Source organism: Oxyura jamaicensis, chromosome 5 (genome assembly GCF_011077185.1).
Source record: "Oxyura jamaicensis isolate SHBP4307 breed ruddy duck chromosome 5, BPBGC_Ojam_1.0, whole genome shotgun sequence".
Lineage (NCBI taxonomy): Eukaryota > Metazoa > Chordata > Aves > Anseriformes > Anatidae > Oxyura > Oxyura jamaicensis.
Genome location: NC_048897.1, coordinates 61,793,521 through 61,818,963, shown reverse-complemented (window position 1 = coordinate 61,818,963; position 25,443 = coordinate 61,793,521). Strand labels below are relative to the sequence as shown.

Below are 25,443 nucleotides of genomic sequence, written 5' to 3'. Positions count from 1 at the left end.
TTTTCTGAAGACTGCATTTGGAGTATCATAATATATATATGTGCATTTCATTTTTACAGATATAAACTCAGTTTATTTTTAACCTGTATTTAAATTTTGGAGGCTTACATTAAATTAAGGTAGCTTGTTTAATATCAATTGTAACAGCAGGTGACATTTTTATATAAAAACAGCCAAAAGAAAAAAAAAAAAAAAAAACATTTGATTTAAAAGACCTGACACCAATGATCTCAAGGCAAGATCAAAAACCTATGGATTTACGCTTTAAGAAAAGAAAAGGGGGCATTTAAGCCAACCCATTCACAGCATCTCCCTGCTGGCTTCTTCATACAGTGGTTTTGATAGTGGTCCCAGAGGGAACAGTATTTTGCCTCTCTAGCTAAAATACCAGTTACTATAGCAACTTTGAAGGAAGAAAATTGTGGCTTCAAAAATGGAAGATTGGCAAAACTTCAAATACACTGTCTGGATCAGGCAGACAATAGCACACTAATGCTGGGAGTGCAAAAAGAGGGTCAATGAAATGCAGGAGTAGCGCACTTGCACTACCACATGCTGGAAAAAAAACGTTTTGCAAAATTAGGGGGAAAAATTGTATTCATAGATCAAAGCCCAGGTTAGCCAAATTACTATTTTTTAATAGATTGCATATATAGATGTTTCATCCACACACTTCAACCAACTCATTTAAGAGCAGAACTTCACATCTAATTTACATGCTTCAGAGAAGATAACTTTTTCTCAGTGCTTACAATAAACATTTGTATCCAAATTTCAACTTGAACAGTGAGATCTTTAAGAAAAACAAAGGACACAGAGGGTGTTGCTAGTTTTTTTTAGCAGCAATGAAATATCACTAACCCCTTTTTACATAACCGAATTCAAGTCACAACCAGAGGTGACTGCACCACAAAGTCACCAGGTACAAAACTGCTAGTTCATTTTAAATTAATAACTTGAAATTATTTCCCCCAATACATCCCTTATTTTTTATTTTTATTTTTTTTATAAACAGCAAACATTTTGCTATTTTTGTACATAGGCTAGCAGGCTTGTTTCAATATGAAAGTGCTAATTCATTTACAGATTTATCAGTTATGTAGTGCTACATTAAGTGTCCAATATTCTACATATGAACAATCTTGATAAATGGAAATGATGAAGATTAAGTAAGGCTATCCGATTACCTTATTATTTACATTAAAAGAATAGACACCCAATGGGAAGGGAGAAAAGGGAAATTGGGCAAATACTCATACTGCCACAGGTGTAAAAATTAAGTCTGCCTTCTAGCTTGTACTGTAAATGAGACATTTTAAATAGTCCTGCAGCCCATGCCTGTTTTTTTTCCTCAGAAAAAGAAAAGCTGCCTTCATGACATCCCCTCTCGATTTCCGGTTTCCAAAGTGTGGCATTTGAAGCTTTAAATTCAGATTCTTCCTATCCTCAAAAAAACCTCTGGTTTGCTTTCTTTCCAGTATTAGGTTGCATGATCAGGTCCCACTTCTGGGGCATTTGTCCAATCTATTTATCAATTAGTTTAGAGTGAGCTGTAGATAACATGAACCAATTCTGGAACCACTATTGGGAGGAACACAAGCTCTTCACTACAATCACACAGTAGCAGGAAAAGTGATAATTCAATTCATTCCTGGGGCAGGGCCTCCAAAATTAAACGAAGTTGGCACAACTGGAGCATTGAATTTGTATCCTCCATGCTTTTCAATCATTTTGGATTCTAAAAAAAACAACAACAGAAACACAAGGAAAATATTTTAGTGCGTGTGCTTGGGGGGGAAGACAGACCATGTGATAGATTCTAATTCAGTGCACAGAAACCAGCTCAGTTTTTAGTGTTCCTAGGTCAACTCTACAATAGAAGCAGAAATATCCACTGAAGCACCTGAATCAGTCACTTCAGAATACACACATTTTCCCCCATACCCAAGCAGGTAATTAATAGCTCTGGTTACTAGACCGTATATAAGCCTAGTTCTGAGAAAAACTACCAAGTTGATCACTCTTCATTTTCAATCAAACTCGAAGACCTTCAGACATTTGAGCTTCGCATATACATCCCCACATATAAGGGAGACATTTTGTCTCTACATTACATCCTTCAAAGATAACTGCAAAACTGGTTGGGTTTTTTGTTTGTCTGTGTTTTTAAATGTATATAAATATTAAACAATAATAAATGGACAACTCAAAAGCAGGATGGTAACAAGCAGACAAACGTGCATTTCTGTCTACCTTTACTACAACCTAGGTAATACAAAAGGGCTGCATTATTTTCAGCTCAAGATAACAAAGCTTATTAACATCTTCTTTCAAGTCCAAGACTCTTCTTCTACCTCAAAACGTTTCCAACTGCACTGTTTCTGGAACAACAGGACAGCTCACTATCTAGAGGATCTGCTTTTGGACTCTGTTTCATTAAAAACAGGCCAGAAGCAAGTTGCCATGGCTCATGAGGGACAGGGAAGGGAACAAAACCTGGGGAAACAGCTTTGTCCACTCTTGGTCCCTTTATGTACAGCGGACAAAAATTATTTTGCATATGGAAATTCTTGTTGGCTATATTAATGTCAGATCCTTCTAACAGAATGTGTCCCTGTCAGGTAGGCAGACTGGACACCAATATGCCCTGGTAGTACACAAGAATTTCCTGTAAGGAACTAGCTCCTTAATTTAAACTTCACAATCTGAACCTAATTCACTCTGTGAATAAGCAGATCAAAACCAAACACCACCATAATTTTTCACAGCATGCCCAAGTAGCATATAATCCCATCAGTATGATGCCTAGTGCTTGACAGGGGTCACAGTGAGACTGGATTTTATATCCGAGTGGATCATGCTGGACATTGAAGCTTTGTGAAGTAATTTTGGCTGTTCTATGACAAAAACTATAAAACAACTATTAATTCTTAATACTAATGATTTGTTTTCACATCCACGCTACTATAACAAACATACTTTTCTTTACCTGGTCACTTCATCAAGAAATTTCTACTGTTCCTTACACCTGTGGTATGCCATAGAATCTTTGTACTGAGGCTTTGTGACCTGACAATCATCAAGAGATTTCAAACATCTCTGGACTGTAAAACAATACTGTTTTATGACGACATTATTAGGCTTGAATTATAGGCTTCTTGAGCACATAAACAGCACTCAAACAGCAAAAGTAGTACTTAATGGAATAAAGGAGGAAAAAATACCATGTGCTGCCCGCCTCTGATCTGCCAGAGTTGCTATATCCTGCAATTGTTTTCTTTGTTCTTCATTAAGACCCTGTGTCAAAGCTTGGTACCACACAGGGTTACGATTCTGAATTGCTGCAAGAGAAAGAAAATGTAAACAAAAGGAATAAGTTCATTAAAACGTTCTGTAACTCAAAGCCTGTTAACACTCACTGCTACTTTAATCAAAATAATACTCTGATCAATTCTGTTAGGGTTACCTAATTAAAGATATTCAAAAACGCTAATACAATCTTTGACCTCTTCCCTTCCACCATTAAGTTCATTCAAGAATCATCTCTCTTTGCCCTGGAAGTGTAATAACGGTGTTGCTCTTCCTCTTTTCAGTGAAAGGACTTAATCAAACCACGTACTGGAAAGCCTGTTGGAAGCTGTCAGTGACTTTTGCTTTACAATGCCATACACTGAAATTAAGTTATATTTTAACTTTTTGTCCAAGAAAGGAAATAAAGTTACTTACTCTGAAAAATTGTTTTAAATATCTGATATTCATCAACAGGGTTGTCTTCATCATCAATAATTGTGGAATAGCCTTCCAAAGCAGTCTCTTCAGCATCATCTTCTTCCCAGTCTTCATCATCTCCATCTTCACCTGCCTGTTTTGCTAGAATTTCTAGATATTCTTGGCCATCTTCATCAATGTCATCTTCATCACTCCCCAGTTCCTCTGAGTTAAATATCACACACAAAGTTAATCTCGAGAATAGTTAAAAAAACAGTCTTCATGAAGATGGCTTATCTAAAACAGGCAATAGAACTGATAACGGTGTAGTTCAGATAGTTTGATATAAAACTAGAATCCCAGCAGCTCATGGCAGTTTTTAACTGTGCAGCGGAGCAGAAAGAAACTCCTCCTGACTCTAATCCCTCACCCAAATGGGAAACAAGCCCCAGCAATAACTCCTTACTGCAATGACAGCAACCACACAAGAGCTAGCCTGACATGACTTTGAGGAGACTCAATCTAGGAAATCAGCTTTTTAGAGGGAATGGAAAGAAAGGCAGATAAACTTGAAAGGTGTTAAAAGATCTAGTGTTGTACCACAGCTGTGTTTTTTTAAGTTAGGGAACTCTGAAGAATTCCAACAAAAGAACTCAGCATCTCCACCAGGAATCATGAAAAAGAGAATGTAACAGTTCTTCAGTTTCCATACCTGTTTCCTCATCTTCTTCAGCTTCATCATCATCATCACTGTCATTTTCATGCTCTGCATGACAGGCGTATGCTCTTTTCAATCCATTAAATAAAAGGATAAAAGCTGGCAGGATCTGGCCAGCGACTTGATTTAAAACCTGTGGTATTTGCTCCAGATCAATAAGAGCACACAAACCAAGCACACACATCTTTCTATCGTGAAGTCTATAAAACAAAACAGTACAAGAATTACAAATTCCATTATGATTTAGAAGCAGGTAATACAGAGGTTTATCGCACTGAATAATCTTCAAAATCAGAAACTTACCCCAAGAAACAGTCTACATCATTAAGCCATTGTGTTATGAAGTGATTAGTGACAGGCTCCACATTATTGGGAAAACGAAGATTTTCCAATGTATTTAATAATAGATGAGGATTGTAATACAAAGCAGCTATGGCAACCTGGAGGCACATTGTTCGCAGTTCACTTGTTTTCACTTCTCTGGTCAATCTCTCTAAAGCAGCTTCCACAAATAAGGGTATGCACTGAAGAACGAGAACCAATACAAGTTTAGTAATCAAAAATAAATTTTATAGTTCTGTATTTAACACTCCAGTTGAGAAATGGCTTAAAGTCAGGCTTGTGCATAAATACAGAGGATGTAAAATGGGTATAATTTTGAACTGCCAGCAGATGTCATACACTAAGGTGAAATATAAAGGTGAAAAGATTTAATCTCTGCTCTGAGCACATGGGTTTTGTGACATGGTGGACAGTAGACATAATTCCTAGTTCCTTTGTCTTATCTTTTAAAAATAAAAAACCGAGGAAGATGCGTATACTTGTAGGTCCAGAAAAATAAACTTAAGTCTTTTTCAATATTCACAACAAAGTCAAGAGATTCAGCAGATATTACCAATACTCCAAGAAAACAGCTATTCAAAGTAGTATTCTCTTCAGAAATGACACACACACCAAAAAACTTTCTATAGATTCTTTTTCTTTCAAATAAATTCAAATTATAACTTCAAGGGCAAAGTCCACAAGTAGTAAGAAAGCATGCAAAAATATTTAGATAGCTATTATAACAGTTTCCAACTTCCATATGCATTTAACAAAATTCCTGGCTCCTCTATGATGTTAACTGGGATTCTAGGAATTGCATTTTCATTCTTATTTCAAGGCTATTAACTTGAAAGGTGAAAAAAATCATCAATATTCACTATTATTACCTTAGAATAAAATTAAACAACTTTTAGCTAAGATTGTCCTAAAACAGTACTCTTCCAGATTCATGATAACACTTCACATAGAGTTTTGCAGCATCCTAAATCCTGGAGATGAACTGTGCAATAACTACTTCTTTCGTGCTGTTAACTGCACAGTAGGACTTGTGGCACTGAAGTAGAAGACAGGATCATTAGTCACCCTACAAAAATTTTCGTAACTTCTCACCTGAGAGGTAATCAATTCATATTTGGGAACAAAGTATTTTTAATATTAAGTTAGATGAACCAAAGCTGTTACCAACCTGATCAATGCCACGCCCTTTACACTGAAGAATAATCACTTCTAACAGTTTTGCTGCATGACATTCTGCATCTTCTCCAGCAACTCCTGTAAGGACCTGAAAAATAATTCTTTTTGATGATAGCCTTTCAAGACATTTTTGATATGCTGCTTTGCAAAGCTGATGCAAGTTTACCCACTCTCTTACAATGCTAGAATAAACTTCCATCAGTGGAGATGCCAAATTTACAACTATGGAACCGTATTAGAACCACAGAGAATAAAACATAGCTGAATGCAGCTGGAACTGGGTCATCTGTACGAATATTAAATGACCATGGGCACAGATCTTAAAGCAGTAAGCGTATTAAGTATTAGCTGCTTGATTTCCATTTGCAAAGTTCGGTTTCCTTAAGCATTCACGTGTTGAATTTTGTAAATAATAATAATAATAATAACAACAATAATACTTTTATTGAACAATATTTGGGATATCCAGTGGGAGACCATGCAGTATCTAGAACTTCTGTGTCAAAGATTCACTGTGCCCACCTAATAATACACCAATCACAGAGGCTGTATTTTCTTTTTGCATATATTAAAGAGTTCAAGTATTTACAGTCTACCTCATCAGCCTGGTTACAACTTGTTTTCAAACAAGGGCTGGCAAGAATCAGAAGAACTGCATTCTGCTCTCAGCTATTGTCACTGATCTGGCATAAACTTGGAAAGTAAATGGATAAGAACAGAAATCTTTTTTTCCCATCTCTACTTGTTTTAGTTAATAGGTTTAGCAAATGGATGGTATGTGGTACCATAGCTACAGTGAGGTTAGAAACCTCAGATTAAAGAGTATCTACCCTTTGCAATAAGTATATGTTTTGCATGTCTATATGCTCCAAGTGTATTACACAAAATACAGATGCACAAAAACTGGGATGTTTAATCTGCTTTTGTTGGTTACCTTTTCTTTTACACTTTTAGGAAAAGCCTTAATATATTTAATAGAACTGCTTTAGGTTTTTCTGCAATAACTTCATAATTTGTGGACTCACTAACGATGCTAAATAGCATAATGCTTTAAGAGCAGACATCCAAAGTCATCCATTTTATAGTCTGCTGTTGTGGAAAAAGGTACCCAGTTTAACAATATATTGATTTAGATATTGCAGGGTTTGTGATTGCGAAGTTATCTGCTTACCTTCTTGCACATACTGTAGATCATTTCAAGATATTTTGTGTCCGACAAAAGTGTATCCGTATCAACGGTAACATAATTATGTAAGAGAGGCATCATATCTGTATTAAAAGAAGAAGAATCACTGTTACTGTTCTCATGTTTTATTGAAACCTATACTAAGTTGATCACAGTTCTTGCCTAATGTTTTTCAAGATAAGCTTGTACTTAGTCAGATGCCTTGGTAAAACAAGTCTGCTTCAACAGCAAAATAAAATACTGGAAACGGAACTCACTCCATTGCTCTCCTAAACATTTCAACGAAGATATAATTCACTTTATGCTGGACATCACGTATACAAAACTATCTGGCTTTCTGATCTGTATTACTTACCAGTAAAATAATCAAAGCCATCCTGCTGAAAGACTTCAAAAACAAGAGGAAGAAGCTGCCACATTTGTGCAGAAACTTGTTGACATGTCAGACTATGAGCCAAGGAAAAAATCTCCTCATAGAACTCTAAAACAAACAGAATGTAGGTAAATTTAATGCCAATCCAATACACTTCAAAATTTAAGCCAACAGAAGTACACATACCTAATACATGCTGCTGCAAAACTGTTCCTATCACTTGCAAACAGATCCCTTCCAGCTGCTGGGTAATCTAAAAAAGAGAGAATTATGACTGTTTTCAAGACTTGGGAGTTGAAATTAAACACATGTTGAATAAAATTATTTGAAGTTGTTTCTCTTTCAAAAACAGTCTTCTAAAACAATTTACAAACTTATTACATTTTAGAGCACAATGCATTACAACTGTTTTCTTAAATAAGAATTTTTAAGATAGCTTTTAACGTGAGGTATTTTTGGAATACTCTTTGAATACTGGAAGAATCTCATTACAGGGTATCCTTTACAAGAAGCCTAACAGGAACTGCAATACTTCAGTCCCATTAAAACAGAGAATGTACACGTATACATCAAAAAGGGAAGTAATGGAAGTTACGCTAAGTCATTTGCTGTTCTAGAACAGTGAGTTTTCAGAAGAACCCCTAAACTACCTTGGGCTGATCAGCTGAAGGTAATGAACCTCAGGGCTGGCCTACAGATGTGGACACTGTTTCCCAACAAGTATTTATCAGTCTACGGAACAGCTAACACAATGTCAGTAACCTGACTTTTAGGGCACTCACTTGCATAGAGACAGTAAGGGTTGAGTTTCTGGTCTTAGCTATGCAGAACACCATTTGGTCATCTCGTGTGAGATGTCTCTAAACGTGTTTACTGATCAACATTTAAATTCCCCTGGGCTAGCATATTTTTAGATAAGCTTCCCATTAAGATGGTATGAATTTGCCAACAAAAACAAGTACATACTTGCTAGACAGCTTTAGCAAACAAGTCAATAAGCAAATCTGGCCTTAGTTTATTGCATGGCAACACTGGATTGTGACCCTGAGCATGCAGAATTTGTACTGCTTCCTTAGTAAAGCCTCGGAGCACTGAGAATACAACTTAGTACTAAACTGCTTAGTCACTAAAAAAAACTGCAGTATATTTATCAATACAGTAGCTGATTCTGTCAAAAAGAATTGGCAGTAGCATATTTTGAACAAGCTGTATTCCAGCTCTAAGTCCATTCAGTACAACAAAAGTAACACCAGACTAAATAACATGAGTTTTCATCACCCTGGAAAATCTACAGTGCAGATCACACAGGTAAATAAAACTATCATTTACCATAGTCACAACAGATGCATTTACAGATCCTGACTTTGTTGAAGAGAGCAAACTAAGGGAGTAGAGTCAATGTTCAAAGCTAACTGAAATTTTATCCATTTTCTTCGAAGGGTAAATGTTATTGAATCATGTTGTCTTTTTTTTCCAGACGAATTGAGTTCCGTCTACCAGCAACAAGCTGATGAAAAATATCTTCCACCTATTCTAATAAGACCCTGGATTCCTACAGGAAATACTGTGGCAACATTTATGATCTATTACTACATGCCAGAAACATGATCCAATCTGTAACAACTTCATGGCATCATAAGCACTTCACTGGTTTGTGTTTTAAGAAATTTTCAGCTGCAGACAGTTTTCCAGCTAATAACAACAGGTACGCAGGAACTACAGAAGACTTCTCAGTGCCTTAGACAATGCATGTGACTAATTCATACTTACTTCTTTGTGATCTTCAACTACACTTAGAAGTGTATCAATAGTATTCAAGATCCCCATTGCTGTCACTGCTTTGTCATCACTGCCCTCCTCATCTGGTCCAGTCTGGATCACCTGGTTAAACGTCATTGCCTGCACGTAATAAAACAAAACAACCCATAAAATTCATTCATTGAGGACGTGCTTGGAAATGAACAATCTGGCATTCTACATGATTAATTTAAGGAGTAGTTCTGCTAAGAAAATACTGAAGTGACTGCTCTATTCTGTTTGTTTTCACAACTGATTAGATTTGAAAATTAAGCCAACTGAACTGCCATCTTTTATCCATTCATGAATACAAAAGTGACCTTACTTTTCATGAACAAGAATACATCTTGCATGAATAAGTTTCTCTGAGACAAGATTTAACTGGTAGCTGAACTGGAGTGGGAGGGATTCTTTGCAGGCATTCCCAGAGAAGACATGCAAGCAGTTCAGTTTTAACTCCACACTAAGGGCCTTTAATAGGTTAGCACTGAGCTCAATCCCACTTTTGATGTCATTAGTGCAACTTGCTACATATGGCCATTCAAGCTCAACTTCTCCTGCAAATAAGCTACCCGCAGATTGAACTTTGCACTTACATCACATACAACATGACATTATTTTCACTAATTTAATTCAAAAAAATCTATTTAAATCCCTACTCTTTAATCTCCCATTTTAAAAAAGAAAATCAAGTCACACTGTAGTTACCTGAAATATGTTACCAAGATTCATTAACACTATCAGGAGTAAACGTGGATAAGGATTTCTAAAACATTTCTAGAATCATTCTTAGAAACCTCCATTTAGTTCACATTATGAAGCCACTTTTGAGAAAAACATTATCAATGTAGAAGAAAATTACTTGTATTAATGCTCTTGAGCAGACTGGAGTAGCAGTAGTTATTGACTGATCATCAACTACCTTCATTTTAAATACCACTCTCCCATATATTAAACAACTTTCAAAATCACCAGAAAGTCTTACCAAATGCTGTGTCATTTCTACTGCAATTGGAGTAACTTCTTCACTATATTCACAGATCATCTTCTGAATCACATTGGTAAGATCATCATTTTCCGTCTCTCTTATAATATGAAGTAAAGCTTGCATTACAGGTCTAATGAATGGAGTAATATATTCTTTAGCTGTAAAATAAGTGGAGATTAATGCATCAATTGACATCATTCTTAGAGAGCTACAGTATTAGTATGTCTATATGTACTATGCTATATTTAGCATTTTGGCATCAATGTGCCAAAAACATGAATGATAAAAATCATAAGAACAATATTAACATTTAGTACTTCCTCCCCCCCACCCAATAAAAATGTATACCAAGAGGATCACAACTGAACAACAAAGGCCATGGTTCCAGTCTTTATCTGTGGAACACAAGATCACTTATCAACGCATGTTTCATTTGAACAGAAAGGGGTACATAAGCATATCTGACAAATTAGCCGAAGTCTCCGATAGAGAATTTGTTTGCTTAGTGACTTCTATGACAGCTTCCGGAATATTAAGCAATTTAAGACCTGCCAAAACGATTAATTTCTTGTACATAACAATTTTAGCATATGTTCTTTCAGGTTGAGACAGATATGCTTGTATTGCCACTGTATCTCTGACTCAATCATTAGGAACTACTAAACTGGACACGTTGTATCATGAAGTCACAGATTAATTATACTCAGAGCCTTGGAAATGTGGTATTTTTACAGAAATTCCTGCCAGCTAAAAAAATACAGAAAGTGACTGCAAATTACACTTGCAAGTAAATTAACATCAGGGAAGAACAGATGTCTCTGTGAACGTAGTAAATTGAATGCTTATTCCATTAAAGATATGAAGAAGCATTTTCTAAAGAAACCATATCTTTCAAAGGAAAAAAATATATATATTCAGTAAGTTTGACATAGTTTTAAGAAAAAAGGGTTACCTTTCTCTTGATTACTGATCAGAACTTGAAGTGCTATTGCAGCTTCCACTTTCACAGGCATTTCTCTATCATCTATCAGACACCGTCTTGTGAGTTCTAGGGCTGTCTGGAGATTCTGGTCACTCTTAAATTTGACTTCGCAAAAATAATGAAGAACCCAACAAGCCTGAAAAAAGATATCAAATAAATCCAGTGTTATAAAACTACAAACAGGATCATCAACTGACACCAGTAGCCTACACAAATTATTAAATGTGAAGTACAACTAACATGGAATAAGAAGATAGCGTACAACTTTTAGGATGAATATGTTTGAGAGTATGGAGGCTGGCCAGTGGGAGGGCTTGTCTTTCAGACATCACTAGACCAGTACTATGATCTCAAGTTCATCTTTGGCCACAGGTTTTGTGTGAGCAGTATAGTCTAAATGTAAAACACAAGTAGACCATACCACTAAACACAGACTGAAAACTATGCACACAATTCTGCAGCCATTTTAAAATTACACAAAAGCTGTTTATAATCATGTATAAAGACTGATACTAATCACTGGATACTAAGCATCCATTTTATTACATGCACACAAAGAAGTAGATTTTTTAGACGTAAAAATAATTTAAAGAATATTCCTAAACGCTTCAGTTGGAATAAAGTACATTTTAACAATAAATCTTAGACTTTCTTACCCGTGCTCTCATATAACCCAGCTCACTGCTGAAGAGAGGGAACACGTGATTCTGCAACATATATTCCATCTGATCTTTATATATCTTCTTCTGTTGGAATATCAACAAAAACTTTAAATCAGTTTAAAATTTTCCATAACGATGTATTTCTAATCCAATAAAATTGGCATTTATAAAAGCAAGAAAAGCTTAACAAAACCCTCACACTTTTAGCCTCCCCCTTTATTAAAGCTATTAACAACAACAACAAAAAAAACGTAGTTGAATTGAACTTGTATGCTACACGTTCCTATGTGGAACAGACTTGCGATTTTCAGTCAAACATTGGCAGGTTTTTTCCCGTCATTCTTGGACTACTAGAGAAACCTTTTGCTTGGCAACACATTATTTTAATAGCAAAAGTAGTCATTGAAACTTCTGAGAGTCATGGTCCAAATATAAATACATGACCTGCCTCTTACTTCTGTCATCCTAATTGAGAAAGTTCACTAATTTCATTTTATTTCCAGATCTTCTAAACACAGAAAAGATCTTATTAAATCAGCAGCCACTCACTGGATGGATTTTTTGTTCCTTCCTTCCATGAAAAGGGAATGTAGTTAAGTGGTAGTAAATGGTGTAGTAACTTATTAGAAGCAGAGAATTTAAGAGAACTTAAAATAATCATCTGAACTTGAACATAACCTAATACAACTTGCACAATTATGCTGACAACTGTTCAAAAGCAAATCAATTAAGTTTAACAATTTTTTAAAATCCTGGCAGTGATTCCAAAACTTGAGAACTCAAAAAGCTATTCTCACTTCTCATATGTGAAGGAAGGGAAAAGAACAGAAAAAGAACCATATTTAGTACACTTACTTTTAGGAGAATTTCAGCCAAAGAACCGATCATATGTAAAGCACCATCTTTCTTACGAGGGTCAGCATTTGGCTCTGTAAGGATCTGATAGCAAAAGCCCATTGTCTTCTGCAAAACCTAGATTGAATGTACAGTTAGTCAAAGTATTTCAACCAGTCACGGCAGGTACTATTCTCAGTGCTCTGAAATGCTCAAGTTGTGAAAACATCTAATAACATACTCCAATTCTGGAATTTGGGTAATGTTTTACAGGTCTGTTATAACATATATCATTCTTGATATATGGCTTCTAGGGGAATTGGCAAACACAGAAATCACAAGTAGACCAGTGCAAAACAAGTATGAGACAAAGGATAAATGTACTATAACGTGACAGAGCAGAAAAGTTAAATTTATCAGTAATTCTTTCAGCAAATAAAGCCTATGAACTAAATCTAGGTAGCATTGTGTTTAATAAAATCCTTGAATAGCTTACCTCTTTCCTTTTACTACATGATGTAAACAATAATGTCTGAGCAGCAGTTGTAGGAGAAATGAAGTCTTCAAATACATCTATTAAGTAAACGTAACAGCTATAAATTTTGGTCCTTATATAAATACTAAGCTTAATGTAATCTAATGGTTTCCTATAGAACAAAAGAGCAAGCATTTTCCACATTTTTTCAGGTGGTTCATGCTTTCTTACTACAGATGGTTCAAGACCAAACAACAGTAGCAGTGGGTTGGTGATTCCCCATAAATGTATGTTTCACCTTTTCCATGATCAGCATATCTAATTTGAAATTGAATGTCTGCTTTATTTCTATGATAAAATTTTTGTAACTATAGAAGCAGACAGTGGTCAATTTTTTACACGTATGTTATTTGTTGCACCTCCAAGAACATGTAATTGGTTGACTTAAAAATGCATTGTTTCTTATTTCTCCATAGAAGAGGATTATCAGAGCCAGGTTTAATTCATGTATTGTCTACAGGGCTGCCTCACCTGAGGAACAAGAACCCTCCTAAGCCATCAAGATTCCTTGTTCTAAACAAACAGATCTTAAAGGAATCATCGAATCATTAAGGTTGGAAAAGACCTTCAAGATCATCTGGTCCAACCATCAACCTACTACCAATGTCACCCACTAACCCACATCCCTAAGCACCAGGTCCAACCTTTCCTTAAACACCCCCAGGGACAGTGACTCCACCACTTCCCTGGGCAATTTATTCAGCAAGTTTGAAGTCTACTCTTTCTTCCTCAGTGCAACACAGCCTTATAGTGAACCCCAAGAACAAAGTAACAAACCACAAGAGGCAAAATCTGACAAGTCTGGAATACTAGACTTACTTCATACTATTTCATTTATCTCTATGGTAAATCTGTTCTGAACTATGACACATTTGAAATTAATTGATAAGATGAAAACATGAGGGTCTGAAATCTTAGCTTCTATAAACAATAAACTCGTAATAACATTTAACTTATGTAATTATTGTAAACTAGACCTGGACTGTTTGACCTATCCAAGAAAAACATTGTAAATGTCAAAGTTAACTATTTTTCAAATGCAGAAACAATTGTACCAGTTGAAACATCATATGGTATCTGTCATTTACACAGGCATATCCAGAAGTTAACTATATGAAGTTATGCCACTTGGATAACACAAACATCACCCCACCCCCACCATCTTTTTTTTTTCCCCATCAACTGTTTTCACACACACACAAAAAAAATACCATCTTCACATGAAGACAGATTTTAATGTGAGAAGATTTCAAATTCTCACCAAATTTCATGCGAATATATTCATATGGATCTTCCTGCCAAAGCTCTTCATCAGCATCTGTATAGCACATCAATGGAAAAATAACATCTTGAATAATCCCCTGCAATTAAGAAAGAAGTTGAAAAAGAGTTAGCACTATTGAATCAGTCTCTATATTGCCCTATATTTAACAAACTAGATTTTGTCCCTCCTCATTTCTGATACAACATAGTAACGTTATAAAATTATATTGTGAATTTTACATACTGCCTTAAAAAATGGTTTATGCTGGATAATGTATGTGGAGATGATTCATTATCATAAATACAGTAGTTATCATCATTGCCAAAGTTGCTGTGTTGCTCTTCCACTGTGTAATCCTTCATTTAAAGCACAACAGACTCGTAGCAAAAAAAAAACATTAGCTAGCTCTATTCATGCATCAAGATAACCTTCACTAAGCAGGCTTAAACTTTTTCCACCAGCAATTTATAGCACTTTCCCAAAAGTTCATTTCTAGCAATGATAAAGACACCATACAACAGACTGTATTACTGAGCCACGTTAAGTATTAAACCCAGAAAATGGTTTACTTGAATATGAGGTTTCAAATTCTTCCAGGTGACAGCATGTGACACTCCTTGATTGATGTAATTCAGTGTTTGCTGCAGAACTCTAGGAGCCATGTACTGTTTTTCCTTGTACTGATACAACACCTTCAGCAACACCTAGAAAAAACAGATCTCATTAATAGCTCATACTGAGCACAGACCATTTTAACCCGAAGAATTACACTATCCCTCACAATCCTAAGAATCTCTCAAAATCCAACCCAAAGTGCTGTCACCAGAGAGCAGACATCAGAGCCTGCCCCTCTGCTCCCCTCACGAGGAAGCTGCAGGCCATCAAGCCTCCCCTCAGTCTCCTCTACACTAGGGAAAACAAGTGACTTCAGACATACATCTTGCCCTCTAGCCACTTCAACACCTTTGTAGCCCTCCTTTAGATGCTAATAGCTTTATGTCCTTCTTATAATGTGGTGCCCAAAACTGTACACACACTGCTCCAGGTGAGGCCACACCAGCGCAGAGCAGAGTGGGATCATAAGAGCCTCCTGGACTTGAGAAGTAACCAGCTGTAACTCTCACCTCAGTACAAGGCCTCAGTGGCAGTAGATACTGGCTTAGGATAAGAAATTAAAAGACTAAATGCTCTGAGACTTGAAGCTATTTCAAGAAACATCAAAGGATAAACATGACAAAAATACTTATGTCTCTTGTGTATTAACTAAAAAGAGAATACGATTCTCTGCAAACAATACCTCAAAGGGACTATGATTGCTTGGAACACTCAAAAACAGTAAACCATCAGTACATGGCAAGACTAATATGCTTCTTCAAATTAGAACAGTTAAGCAGAGTGTTAATAATTTTAAAAGTCTAAGAAACCAGTATCAAAAGTGATTAAACTCTCAAACAACCTAATGATATAATTTTACTTCCCTGATTTTATGCTTTAAATGTTATATTCCAGAAGTAACTGGGAAACTAATGATGATGAAGTTCTTGGGGATTTCCAGAGAATATAACATTTTACAGATTGCCTTCCTTTATAAAATTCAACACAAGCAGAAAAAAAAACAACATGACCATCAACTTATCATACACTTTTATAGCCCATGTAGATGGGCTCCATGGCTTAACATGTATCATGGCAGCTCAGTGAACATTTAAAAATATATAAACTGGGGACGGTTCTTCACTGTAGGCAAAAGAAATCTGGTGAACTAGAACTTCACATACAGTAATACAATATTCTTTGTCGAAAAGCTTCTGCAAGAAGCTCCCATTTGCTGCTATCTTTGAATTTTAGAAGGATCTGAAGTTTTTGTTTGCTTGTTTGTTGTTGGGAGTTTTCTCTTTTTTTTTGTTTTAAGAACAGATTCTCCATTGCAACATAATGGCACACAAAAAAACTAACTTCATCAAGATTTAGTGGAGGAATGGGAATAGTCTTTGAAAATAAGCACGAAGCTGAGGCTTAACAACTGGTCTTTGCAGCCACACTATTTAAAGTGTGCCTGGACAAGCCTATCAGGTTTCTCACTTCACAGTATCTAAGCAATTACCTCCTATTGTCCAGATGCAATAAAGAAGGAAATTAAAGAAAAGGATAAACAAAGATTTAAGAATTGGAGTGAGAAAAAGGAAAATGTGGGGTGGAGGCAAATGGAAGAACAAATTCTGCAGTGGGTCTAAGGAACAACCAGGCAGTAGTGTTCAACCCGTGTTTAGTTCTGGTTCATCGGGTCTTTCAAAATCAGAAGTGTCTTGAGCAAAACCATCACTAACACAAGGGGTAAGAATCAAGGTATTCCAGCAAGGTAAGTCAAGCCTGTTTTGGCTAAGTTGAAGAAAGTTTATCTAGAACTAATGCTGTTGTTTTTTTTTTTGGTTGGTTGTGTTTTTGTTTTTGTTTTTTTAGGTTGGAGTGACATGCATGAAAAATATAAGCTAGATAAATCATCAGAAAGAAATTATGAAGTTAATATTAACATTATGTTTTAAGTTTATACTTCAGCAATCCATAACCCCATGACACACATCTATTCATCCTTTAGTAATAGGGTGAGTGTACTTGGGAAAGTAAAGATAACTCAAGCATAGTATCAGTTCAGAAACTGTATTCTTCAGTATTTCATCAGTCTCCAATTTTATTATTATTTTTAATGAAATATATGCTATTTAAAAATCTTAAAATTTATTTGAAGGATTCTATTTCTTGACAATACATCCAAGATTATCTTCTGCATAGAAACAGAGTATATCACCTTAAAAATAATCTGTATTTTCATACAAGGTGCATTACTGTATAAGGGAGAAGGCTGTAAGCATTTTAAAATCCTGCTCTGCATCAATTTTTCTATAAAGACTTAACTTGCTGATGTTACCTACATTCAGTAACAGTAAGGATCAAGTTGATTCAAAGGCAAGTTAATATATATACATACATGTATGTATATATAGATATAAAAAAAACTGTTCTAATGGATCTTTTCAAAGATTTTTTTCCACATGCATTCTTTTGTCAGAATTTAGCTTTATCTCCCAAGTACAAACCAACCAGTAAGATCATGAAGGACGTGCAATAACTAAACATGTATCAGGATGCCATCCACAGGTATGAGCACCTCAAAGTGACAGACTCCAGTTGTCTCAACAGTATGTTGGGACATGTTTCCTAACACTCAATGTGGCAATGTTCTCTTCCATTTCAATGCTTAGACAACCATCAGAAAACACGTACTTTGGCAATACTTCCCTTACTTTTCTTCTTGATATTTAAGTCCCGTAAATCATTATCATTTCATTGGGAATGAAAATAATTTAAAAAATAATCAGGAAGCTGCACTAAAATCTGTTCTTCTCCTCATTAAAAGAAAGGCTTAGAAGAAAACAATCAGCTCCCTGAGATTTTTTTTGTATATATAGTCTACTTATATTTACAATATAATCACCTTCAAGTAAACAGATATTTGAGCTAATACAAGCACATGAATTTTGTAAAAATAAGTTTTATAAACTTATCCCAAGAAAACAGTAAGGAAAAAAATCACAACAAACTCTAAGCATATCCTAATACTTCCCACAATCAGCATTTCTTACTTGTTGAACACCAACAGCAAATGCCTTCAGGAACACTTCAGCAAACTCATTGTACTCCTTGGAAACATTACCAGGGCTTCCATACCTAGAATTTGAAGCAAACATGCAAAATTAAAGTGTGCAGCACTGTTAATGACTTAACTATTAGGTTGTTCTCTTAAAAATAACGATAATGAACGAGAAATTACCTCTCAAAAAGTCTAGCTAAGATATGCAAAGCCCATTTCTTGCACTTCCACCAAGGCAACTCAGGTCTGTCATCTTCATCAACTTGAAGTGTTTCCTTCAGGGAAAAAAATTACCAACTAATTACAAACAGTTAAAACTGTATGCATTTTGGACAATTCTAGAGCATATTTTTTCTTTTACCCTTCCATTTGCATATCACACTTCTAGCTTAACAGAAGTATGAAGTACAGCACACCTAAAAATAAATCCCTTAAATACATTCCATAAATGGTAAACAAATTACTGAAACAAGAAGCCAAAATATATTGTGCTATAGTTTTAAAACAGAACTCCCAAACAAGCTATGTATTTTCAAAACTTCTCTAGTTTGTTTAAAATACCCTATTTAGCTTAAAAAATATATTTTATTGGCACCTATTAAGAAAAAAATGCAGAAATAAAAAGTTCTCACTTAAAAAAATATATATATATTTAAGCTTAAAGAAGTAATAGCCAAAAGTCACTTACAGCTGGTACATCCCTATCCACAACAGTCTTCAGGATTTCTATCCATTCAGTCAGGTTTTGCTGATTTATCAACTCCAAAGGTAACGTGTACTTACATAAAATAAAGGCAAAAATAATTTTATTATAAAACATTTTGAAAATGATGTTACTTTCACAGTTTGAATTTTAGCTCTTTCAAATCTTTGTCTACACTTGCTTATCGTTAAAGATTTGCTAGGAAAAGACTCAGAAATAACAGGATAAAGACCTTAATGCCATCTAGACTATATCCTCAATATCCTCAAAGGTGCTAGAGACCTTTATTTCAATTCTACTTATACGATGCTAAGACACTACTTAAATGGATGTTACACTAATTTCTGGAGCAATTAGCACCATATTAAGAGTTTCCTCACAAGTTGCGTTTACACTTGTAATTTTGTATAAGCTGCCCTCTCTAACCTGTCATTAGAAAACTTATTTTTAATCAGTTATGTAGCAAACACTAGCTTAGACGATAGCATGCATAAGTTCTATCTAATGTCAGACCAGGAAGAAGTATAGCACTGATTTTACAGCACAATTAATGATACCAATCCTGTGATTCTGACACAACTGAACAATAGTTGCAAATGATTCAGATTTAATCTAGTATTGTTAATATTCCTGTCATTTACTATTTTAAGGTCAAACAAAGCTTTAAATTACTGATCAAGAATACACCATATTTATTTTTTACCTGGACAAGGGCATAAAATATTTTGAAGATTTGTTTCTGGATGAGGACAGACTGATCAGATGGATCACTCAGAAGCTGAATGAAACTATCCTTCAAAACTGGTAAAAAATGTTGCATTGCAGCTATCAAAGGACTACGCTCTTCTGGTTTCTTGTACCTTTAGATAAGAACAAAATTAGCTTTATTCATCTTTCAGGCAGTATGAAATTTTAAAAGCCCACCCTTCCCCATTGGAGACACATATGATTAAAAAAATAGCCATTTCTTGTTACAGAATTTGGAGTAAACTACAGCCCGGCAACATTACAATTAAAAGGCAAGTTTGAAAATTGCTAAGAGTTCATTACTCCACTATACAGCCGTGCTAGTCTTCTGCTAGTAACGCACTCCAGCCAACTTATTCACTTGGAATACTACCTAACGTTCTGCCACACCATTACTATAGTGAAAAACTATACATATATAGAGTACTACAGAAAGTGCAAACAGAAGAAAACACATTTATTGCCAAGAATGGCTGATCTTGGGCTACTCAGTAAAATTCCAGAAAGACATCTAGATGGATTATTTCTCTGACATTGAAGTAAACTGCAAGGTCCCTTTCCCAAATCTTGCATTTTAATTTGCCCAAATTTAACAATCAGAATGTGGGCTTCAAGAGCATGCGATGGACTCACAGGCTTCTATTTCAACACTCTTTGAAATTGGGCCCCAAATCTTCCCAGGCCTACGCTGAAAGGAAGGCTTCGTTGCCTTTCTGAACAAGAATAAAAATTTCTGAAATGAAATGAAGCCACATTTTTAAATCCTAATCCCAACTTTTCATTTATTAACAACAAAGTCCTGATTGAATAAATAGTTATCACGGCAGAACAGTATCTAGTCCATATCAGTGATAACAAGAACGAAGAATCACTTGAAGAATGTACAGCTTAATTTTTTGTTTAAGCAATTAATACTATAATGCTCTTCTTGGGCTCTTGTGGAAGATCATTTTTTTTGGGGGGGAGATACATTTTTGGTAGACTTTTCATTGCTATTAAACATTAATCAATGCTCAGTGTCTTAACAGTGCCAATTTGTAGAAATATAAGGTAAAGTTTACTCAGTCTGCTGCCAGATGGCATGTTCTGTAAAAACTACTACAGAACATTGAGCTCCAAAATCCTGTTCAAATCATATATTTTCTACATATTTTCTGAAATAGAAACCTAAATACAAAGACTTAATGTTGATCAGGAAAGCTCGGTTTCAAATTTCCCCAAAAGATACAATTGAAAAAGACAAGAAAAATGATTATGGAAAGAGCAGCCATATGAACTTGCTAGCTAGATTTGGATAGGGAAAAAAAAAGTCTAAAAATATTTAGCTTCTACACTAAGAAAAAAAATAAACATTAATTGCTAAAGATTCCTACAACTCAAACAGTAATAACTTGACTGAAGTCATAACATTATGCAGAATTTCTCCCCAAAAGCTGGAACAAGACATTTAGTAAATTTTAGAGACCTGCCTACACTCATATTGCATGTAATGCAATAAAACGTGTGTATTTCTACATGACTGGTGAAGTTGACCATTGTTGACTTCACCAGAAAGCCAAATAATTATGAATAGTTGCTGGCTTCAACTAAAGTTTTTGATCAGCTAATATTATTAACACAACTATTACCTTAGTTAATCATGCAATGACTATACATCAAAATCCTTCCTTAACCAAGAATTACTATAATCAAAATATACCACCAGTCAACATTGCACCTTTATCTCACAGGTCTCTGCTGCATAATTAATTTAAAGTGTTTAATTTTAAATTTAACAAATCAGTTTCCTTTCTTTTCCTAGCAGGACTTGCAATTCTCATCCACAGAAAAACCTCCCATGCTTAATTACAACAGTCTTTATAGCATTTCTATTAAAAAGAATCTTTGAAGAATCAATGTTCACCTGTTTTACTCTATTTCACATACAATTCATGAAACTAGTAGTGGAATTCTTCAATGCAATATCCTAAAGTATCTAAAACAAGTGTTACATGACTGCTTTCAAAGATTAAGTTGTTGATTCCTCCTGTTACACTACTACTTCTCCATGATTCCAAGATTGCACTCTGCCACTCAAATGAGCCTTCCACAAGCCAACAGCAGCAGCTAAGCTCCACATATGTTCTCAAAGGGCAACCTCAGTTTTAAAGATCTGAGCATAACAGATACAGAGCTAAAAATACTCAAAATTTAGAAGAGGATCAAACCAAAGCTGACTAAATCTGATGTTTCCTAACATTCAAGATTTCACACTTTGAAATCTTTGTATGTTAACTTTCACTCATACCTAGACTATAAATGCATTAAGAGTATAAAACTCATTTGAATTAAGTCATCATTTGCTGCAAAGTTACGACTTGGAGCAGACTTTCTTATTGTTACGAAGCTTATATTGCTGTAACTCATCAATCCAAACAGAACTACCACCTAACTAAGGCTTCAAAGATGGCCCCTTTTTTTGTGATCTAGATCTAACCTCCAATGGAGGCAGTTTTTCTGTACTTTCTTAATGGACAAGATAAGAGCCAACCTCTGCATACCAATACTCCAGGAATATTGACTAAATCTACAATGTTTGTATCACTAAACGAATATTGACTAAATGTTCTATCTCCTGTGCTCAATCCCACATGCAATTTTACACTGTTAAAATATACATACAGTACACAAGAGATACACGTGTATTCATGCTGCTGTTTTATACGGTAGAAAAAACTTACTCGTAGTTTTTCACAAGTTGATAAAGACAGAGAAGAATGCCAAGCCAACAAGCACTGTTGTCAGACTGAAGATAAAACCCAATTTTCTCCACAACTGCAGTCCAACGACTAGGATAATCATGCTTGATAATATGATGAATGCAAGTAGTAAGTTGTACTCTGGAAACAAAGTATAGAATGATTAAAGAAATTACTATTACTTTAATAATATTCTTGTGGTGTTGAAACATCTAATGTTGCCTGAATTTAGACTTACTTCAAGCTTGTGTTTTTGGTCTTTTCTTTCTTTTAAATACCAAGTTTAGGTTCTGTACTTTCAATTTAATGCTGTTCATTTGATGAACTTTATAAATGAAGTGACGGGGTCTGGCTTTTTGTGAAGGATTCTATCAGTAAATTTCTATGTGCTGCACAAGTTGAAAACTGTTTTTCCACCTACAGTAATTCTATACTTAAGTATGCAGCAGTGTAAGACAACAATGCTTAACATTCAGGTTATCTTAGTTGGGCAAAAATACAGTCAGAAAACAGAACTCAAAACCAGGTTAAAACAGCATACCTAATCAGCTCAGGAGAGTGAATAATGGCTTCTACAATATTTTCACGAATACAGTGTCTATCTTCTTCTGGGATGGAGTAAGGTGGAATCTCTCCTGGTGCAGTTTCACGATCTGGCCAATACTGGGTTATCATGTTTTTCAAGTAGATAACTCCTATCGCACAGGAGAGACAAATCAGCTCATAGCCATTCCAAGTACAAAACACACACATTTTGCAGAGAGAAGTCTATTTTGACACAAAACAGACAAATTACTAATACACTGACCATTTCTGACTACTGGGATCAAAATACATAAAACATGCAAACTATTAAGATCTTATCAATGTTTACAAGTATCTTAAGTGTGGGAGACAGAGGGATTTGGCCAACCTCTTTTCAGTGCTTTGTGGGGACAGGACAAGGGGCAATGGCCACAGAATGGATCACAGGAAGTTCCGCACCAACATGCGAAAGAACTTATTCATGGTGAGGGTGATGGAGCACTGGGACAAGCTGCCTAGAGAGGTTGTGGAGTCTCCTTCTCTGAAGATACTCAAGGCCCGTCTGGACGCCTACCTGGGCAGCCTGCTCTAAGGAACCTGCTTTGGCAGGGGGCTGGACCCGATGATCTCTTGAGGTCCCTTCCAACCCCTACAATTCTGTGATTAACCTGTTAATTTGCTATGTTGATATTCCTTCACCCATTTATTTTGATGTATTTTTAGTACTGTAAAGGATGTGTTTCCATATGAAAATACCAAGTATATTGCTTTCATGTTACATATAAAAGAGCTTGTGTAACATTTGAGCAATACACTGCTGAAAAATCCTTTCTAACGATTTTCTCACTTTTTTCATTAAGACTGAGCAAATTAATACCAATGACTGTCTAAAACAACCCTTGTATTTCGTAAGCAAAAAATGTAATCAAGTCTGTGATACAGGAGTGAATGTTAAAGACAAACAGAGCTCCTTTATACCAAGTTTATGGGCCACACCACTTTGTAACAGTTGGGCTACTGGCACAAACACACCTGCTTTTACCATGTGACAACCAAATCTAAACTGCTTATGTGGCAGAATATAGAATAAAGCACTTCAAAGAGTTACAAAACACAAAAGGAAATGACAAATTACAAACTCGTATCTAAGTTACTATTAATCTAACTCTACATACAAATCCATAAAGCAAATTCTTTTCCCAAACTTCACATGCACCTTCTGAACACTAAGAAGCCAAACTGTTTTTGAAAGGGTCTGCAAAGGTCCAAAGCAATCTGCAGATACATGTTATAACAACACTGAAGTGATGCAAAAATCGCCTGTACTCAGGGGGTTTTAATCATATCATTAGCTGCTTTGCAAAACATGCAGTGTTTCTATGACACATGCTGTATGTGTTTTCTCTACTGTCTACAACCTTTTTTTAAGTTAGCTTAAACTAAGGCTGAATTTCAAGAGGTTGTTTTCAAACCTTCTCCTTTTTCACATTACACATGTTAAACAGTAACCTTTTTGACACATCTAAGCATTATCCTGCCAAAATAAGATAAAAATGCAAGTTGGGCTTACACCACAACTTTGAATAATATACTATATACTATAATATACTATATACTATAATATACTATATACTGGAAGGTTCAACCAAGTGATCAAGGTCACATCTCCTGAGCTGTGAGAAACCACTGAGGTACTGTTTTGGAAACCTCTTACCAAGTAATCCTAGTAGCTTTAGGGTGATGTTTGGACCTGCCAATATTCAAGATCCAATTTTACCGATTGCTCGTTCAAATCAGCAGTTCCAAATGACAACGTGTTTTCTTCCACTTACAATGTTCAGAAACATTAGCTTTATTAGTGCAATGTAAAATTACCTCCTTGGGCCAAGCGTACCATCATCATGAACTATTCTGGTTTCCCAAAGGCCATTATTCACTAGAGACAAAGGGTAGCAACCAGTGAAGAGTCAGCCACCTTTTCTTTCTCTCTTCCTCATTTAGTGTATGGTGCCAGATGCAATTTATGATGACTAATTCTGACGACTCCCAATTTTTCCCGTGTTTGAGATTAAAACCATTAAAAATTTTTAATAATGGAATTGTGATACAACATCTGAATATGCACCTGGGCACATGCACCATTAAAGTGAAAACAATGAAAGGATTTGAAAACTTGCCTGCCTGCCTCACTGGTAAATCCAGTTGTTCGGACATGGTGATCTGAAGCAAAGTTGAAACAAAGTTCACCGACTTATGAGCCTGTGGAGGACAAAAAAAAAGTTATAAAAAAAGTAGCATAGTCAGTCATAGCTCGTCAAGTTTTAGAGTACTCCTGTTTGCTATTACAATCTCTTTACAACATTGCAATGCAGTCAATAGAATAGCAGCAATTCAGTTTCACAGTAGCTAGCAAACCAAAGCATTCCAAAATTTCATGCTCACTGTACTCTGAAGACAGACAGCATGGTGGAGGCAAAACCCTATCATTTTGGGTAGAGGTGAAGAAATCATTTCAC

The 25,443-nt window shown here is 35.5% G+C and overlaps 1 protein-coding gene, 1 long non-coding RNA gene and 1 other non-coding gene across 3 annotated transcripts; all 3 read right to left on the bottom strand.

The window, feature by feature from the left end:
* IPO7 (importin 7) lies at positions 1–25,233 on the bottom strand. The gene is made up of 24 exons (XM_035327271.1): positions 25,105–25,233; positions 22,944–23,097; positions 22,385–22,543; positions 19,621–19,777; positions 18,903–18,992; positions 18,395–18,489; positions 18,207–18,291; positions 15,135–15,269; positions 14,563–14,662; positions 13,263–13,339; positions 12,788–12,904; positions 11,927–12,016; positions 11,241–11,406; positions 10,286–10,446; positions 9,274–9,402; positions 7,690–7,756; positions 7,486–7,611; positions 7,116–7,213; positions 5,937–6,032; positions 4,730–4,950; positions 4,421–4,626; positions 3,727–3,933; positions 3,225–3,341; positions 1–1,738 (listed from the first exon to the last, which is right to left on the bottom strand). Exons 1-24 carry the CDS (start codon positions 25,139–25,141, stop codon positions 1,641–1,643), a joined length of 2,988 nt encoding a protein of 995 aa, XP_035183162.1. The 5' UTR covers positions 25,142–25,233; the 3' UTR covers positions 1–1,640.
* LOC118167642 lies at positions 1,768–2,943 on the bottom strand. The gene is made up of 3 exons (XR_004751216.1): positions 2,519–2,943; positions 2,404–2,406; positions 1,768–2,283 (listed from the first exon to the last, which is right to left on the bottom strand). It is a non-coding gene; the product is annotated as an uncharacterized LOC118167642 (long non-coding RNA).
* LOC118168709 lies at positions 11,547–11,729 on the bottom strand. Its single transcript, XR_004751747.1, has one exon. It is a non-coding gene; the product is annotated as a small nucleolar RNA SNORA23 (small nucleolar RNA).
* Positions 25,234–25,443: the final 210 nt, after the last annotated feature.

Coding starts and splice junctions, on each gene's coding strand:
- IPO7 (XM_035327271.1), bottom strand. CDS start 25,141: ATGTCCGAACAACTGGATTTACCAGTGAGGCAGGCAG. Junction 18,993..19,620: donor TATTTTATGCCCTTGTCCAG/GTAAAAAATAAA, acceptor ATTTTATGTAAG/TACACGTTACCTTTGGAGTT. Junction 14,663..15,134: donor ATTTGAAACCTCATATTCAA/GTAAACCATTTT, acceptor TCTTAATTGCAG/GGGATTATTCAAGATGTTAT.